The 3,460-nt window shown below is 46.6% G+C and overlaps 1 protein-coding gene across 2 annotated transcripts; it reads left to right on the top strand.

The window, feature by feature from the left end:
• The first annotated feature begins 220 nt into the window (after positions 1-220).
• LOC109538859 (pentatricopeptide repeat-containing protein 1, mitochondrial) lies at positions 221-2,832 on the top strand. Of its 2 annotated transcripts, XM_019906267.2 has the most exons (7): positions 221-380; positions 448-512; positions 572-1,555; positions 1,626-1,867; positions 1,918-2,078; positions 2,142-2,316; positions 2,428-2,832. In XM_019906267.2, the coding sequence occupies exons 2-7, from the start codon at positions 476-478 to the stop codon at positions 2,659-2,661; spliced, it is 1,833 nt and encodes a 610-aa protein (XP_019761826.1). In that variant the 5' UTR covers positions 221-380; positions 448-475; the 3' UTR covers positions 2,662-2,832. The 2 variants fall into 2 exon arrangements, with proteins under 2 accessions (XP_019761826.1, XP_019761825.1); XM_019906266.2 differs by having other exon boundaries at positions 221-512.
• Positions 2,833-3,460: the final 628 nt, after the last annotated feature.

Genomic DNA, 3,460 nt, shown 5'->3' on the forward strand with positions numbered 1-3,460 from the left:
ACTTTTTGATAAATAATTCGTTCTTATTGCGAAATAGGAGCACTATTTATCAATCTGTAATAAAAGACGTGAGGAAATTCTGTCTTTTTTAAAGACGAAAATTTTTTAGGAGAAATACTCAAAAAGAAGTTTGTAAAAAAACGAACCCGCCTCAACAATATAGAACTTATCTAAAAAAAATATATAATAAAATCTGGTATATTGATGATGATGATGCGCTCTGTGTTAGTGTACGCGCATGATCTGCATCACTCGTGTGGACTGCCACAGATCACAGACCAGAAAATATCTCCTATAAATAGGGGGTATGTTCTGTGATCTGTGGCCGCATGTCAAAATAACGAGGTTATGTGATGTCCAGCCAAACATTGAGCGATTAGGTATGTTTAAGTTAAAAATATGCGGAAATATCGCCCGCAGTTGCCTTCAAAGGGCCCCAATTTGTAGTGCAAACGCTGGCGTAAACGGCGCCTCAATGTTGAGCACTGATGTTACTCCAGCGCAGTACAAAGGTAAGTCAGAATCTCGGGACTTACCCGCATGTACCCCCTTTGCCATTGCATGATTGTAGGCCCGTACGAGCGGAAACAAAATTTTGAGTTCCCGGCCCCATTCAGGGATAAACGGTTCAGGGCACTGCCTCCTGGAGAGTCCGAGCGGGAGTTCTTGGTAAGGGCCAAGATGGATCCAGACAGTTTTGGGGAAAAGCTGGAGGAAACTGAGGAAGACGCCGGAGATTTGGAGGAGGAGAGGCACATCGGCGAGCAGCCGTTAGCATCGCAAAGGCTCTCCACCAAACAATACGCCACAATAATAAAGGACTTTTTGCGGCAGCGCAAAATCAAAGAAGCAATCGATGTGCTGGAGGTGAAAATGCTGAAGGAGGACCGAGTGAAGCCGGAGAATTACATCTACAATCTAGTGCTGGGCGGATGTGGGCGCGTCGGCTACACCAAGAAGGCCTTCCAGCTGTACAACAACATGAAGAAGCGGGCTCTTACAGTAACAGCCGGCACCTACACAGCGCTGTTCAATGCCTGCTCAAACAGCCCCTGGCCGGCGGATGGATTAGCGAGGGCCAACCAACTGTACGGGATTATGCAGGAGAAAGGCTACACGCCCAACGACACCAACTACAATGCGATGATTAAGGCCTTTGGGCGGTGCGGCGATCTGCAGATGGCCTTTGCTTTGGTCGACCAGATGCGTGAGGCAAAGCTGCCCCTGCGAGATGACACTGTTAGCTTCCTGCTGCAGAGCTGCATTTCCGATAAGGAGGCGGGCTTCAGGCACGCTTTGCTAGTGTGGAGGAAGCTGACCGAGAAGCGGGTGAAGCCGACCATTTATAGCTTCAACCTGTTGCTGAGATGCGTACGCGATTGTGGCCTGGGCGATTTGGAGGCTACCAAGCAGGTCATGGAGAAGTTGCTCAATGTAGAGCGGGCGCAGTTGGCTCTGGTGAGTGGAGCGGATCAGACGGCTCTGATCGCCAAAGGGACTGATGGGGATGTGTCGGATTTGAGGCCCAATCTTCTGGCTGCGGTGCCCCATTTGGGTAAGTTTTACTTGGAGAACGCTGCATTCTCAAGAAGTGTAATTCTCTTTCTGTTACTCGTACTCTGCAGGCAGTGTGTTGAGCATCTCCGAAGTGAAGAACCCTGAAGATCGACTGCTATTGCTTGGAGGCTGCCAGGGCTTTATCGAAACCATGTTGCTTCACAAGTGCGCCCCCGATATCAAGACGTTCACTCTACTGTTGGACAGTTTGCCGAAAACGACAGCAGCTGAAAAAGAGCTGATCGTCACGATGAAGAAGCTGAACATCCGGCCCGATGTGGATTTCTACAACATGCTGATGAAGAAGAGGGTAAGCGCTTGGCCTGGAGCCTGGAGGAACTAATCGACAGAATCCCTTAGAGTATGCGAAAGGATTACGAAGGCGCCAAGCAGGTGTTGACACAGATCAAGCAGACGAAGATGCGCCCCGATCTGATCACGTACGGAGTGCTGGCGTTGGGTTGCACCAACAAAGAAGAAGCCCTGGACTTGGTCAGCCAAATGAACCAAACTGGCTACACGTAAGTACAAGGCGTCGAGGAGGATTTGAACATTCTTCTACTGTTTGTCTGTTTTTATGGTAGGTTGAACGCGGCGATTTTGGGAGCCATGCTGAGGCAGGCCTGCGTCCATATGGAGTTCGACTACATCTTCGAGGTGATGGAGTTGTGCCTTCGGGAGTGCGTCCCGGTAAACAAGATGTTCCTCGACCATCTGCACTCGTTCAAAAAGTCGTGCCGCCACAAGCAAAACGCCAAGGTGAGTTTTCCCTTTAAGGAACCCAAATGACTGCTTTATGAATCCGACCGATGATCAGTAAATACGAACTTCGTCGCTGATAAATCGAGCTTAACTTCCAACTCCGTATAGGAGCTGAGTCATCAACAGGTGCGGAAGTTTGGAGTGTTCAAGAATCGACTGGAAACGTGGCTGACTGAGGTGCAAATCGACGAAGCGGAGGACGCGCATCCCTGGCAGCAGTTCCGCCAGAACTATCCTGATGAGGTCCGGTTCAAGCCGAAGGATTCCGCACGATTTAAGGCACGGCATACGTCGCGTTTCAAAGTGAAAACATCCAGCAAACATCGAAGAGGCGATTGGTAAGCATACGTTCATGTGATGAGTCTAAATTTACTCGCCTAAATGCTCTCCTAGTATCTCACTCTTAATAGATTGCGAACTTTAGAGTTAACTAAAGGCAAAAACTTAGTAGCGCATCCAAACAGTTTAAAGCCCTTTTCGGTTAATAGAAAAACCAGTGTAGTCTTAGCGTTCCTTCAGTTTGTTTTTTTCCTCCATTTCTGTCTGTAGCGGAACAAATGAATTGTAGGCTTGAGCTGACTGTGTTACGTTGTTGGCGCTCTCTGAGCTAATGAGTTATAACTCATTTTTTCAAGCCGATTAAAGGTTTACATTGGGTTGGCGCATCAAGCCACTTGCGCAACACATAAGTACAGGTTGAAGATTGTTTTCAGCACGCAAACCTGAATTTTTGAAAACAAACCTAGGAACAATTCGACTTAAATCCGTTCAGAAATTTTGGAATGTTGGTCAAAATATGCCCGGTAATAATAATGATTCACCCTGTGTATAAAAACTATTGTATATACTTTCCTGACTGTGTTTCAATTCCAAATCAAATTCATTCCTGGGTTTCAGTCATTTATTGTCTCTATTTATCAATCAAAATACGTTTCGGTGTATTTTTCCACCATCATCAGTTTTTATGTGTAGCGTTGTTGCTGCTTTAAGCCTTGGCATGCATTTTTTGCCGAGCAAGAAAATGCATGCCAAGGCTTAAACAACGACTACACATAAAAACTGATGATGGTGGAAAAATACACCGAAACGTATTTTGATTGATAAATAGAGACAATAAATGACTGAAACCCAGGAATGAGTT

The sequence above is a fragment of the Dendroctonus ponderosae genome, unplaced genomic scaffold, assembly GCF_020466585.1.
Source record: "Dendroctonus ponderosae isolate FM_Combo_2020 unplaced genomic scaffold, Dpon_F_20191213v2 Dpon_F_20191213_9, whole genome shotgun sequence".
In the NCBI taxonomy this organism is placed as follows: Eukaryota; Metazoa; Arthropoda; class Insecta; order Coleoptera; family Curculionidae; genus Dendroctonus; species Dendroctonus ponderosae.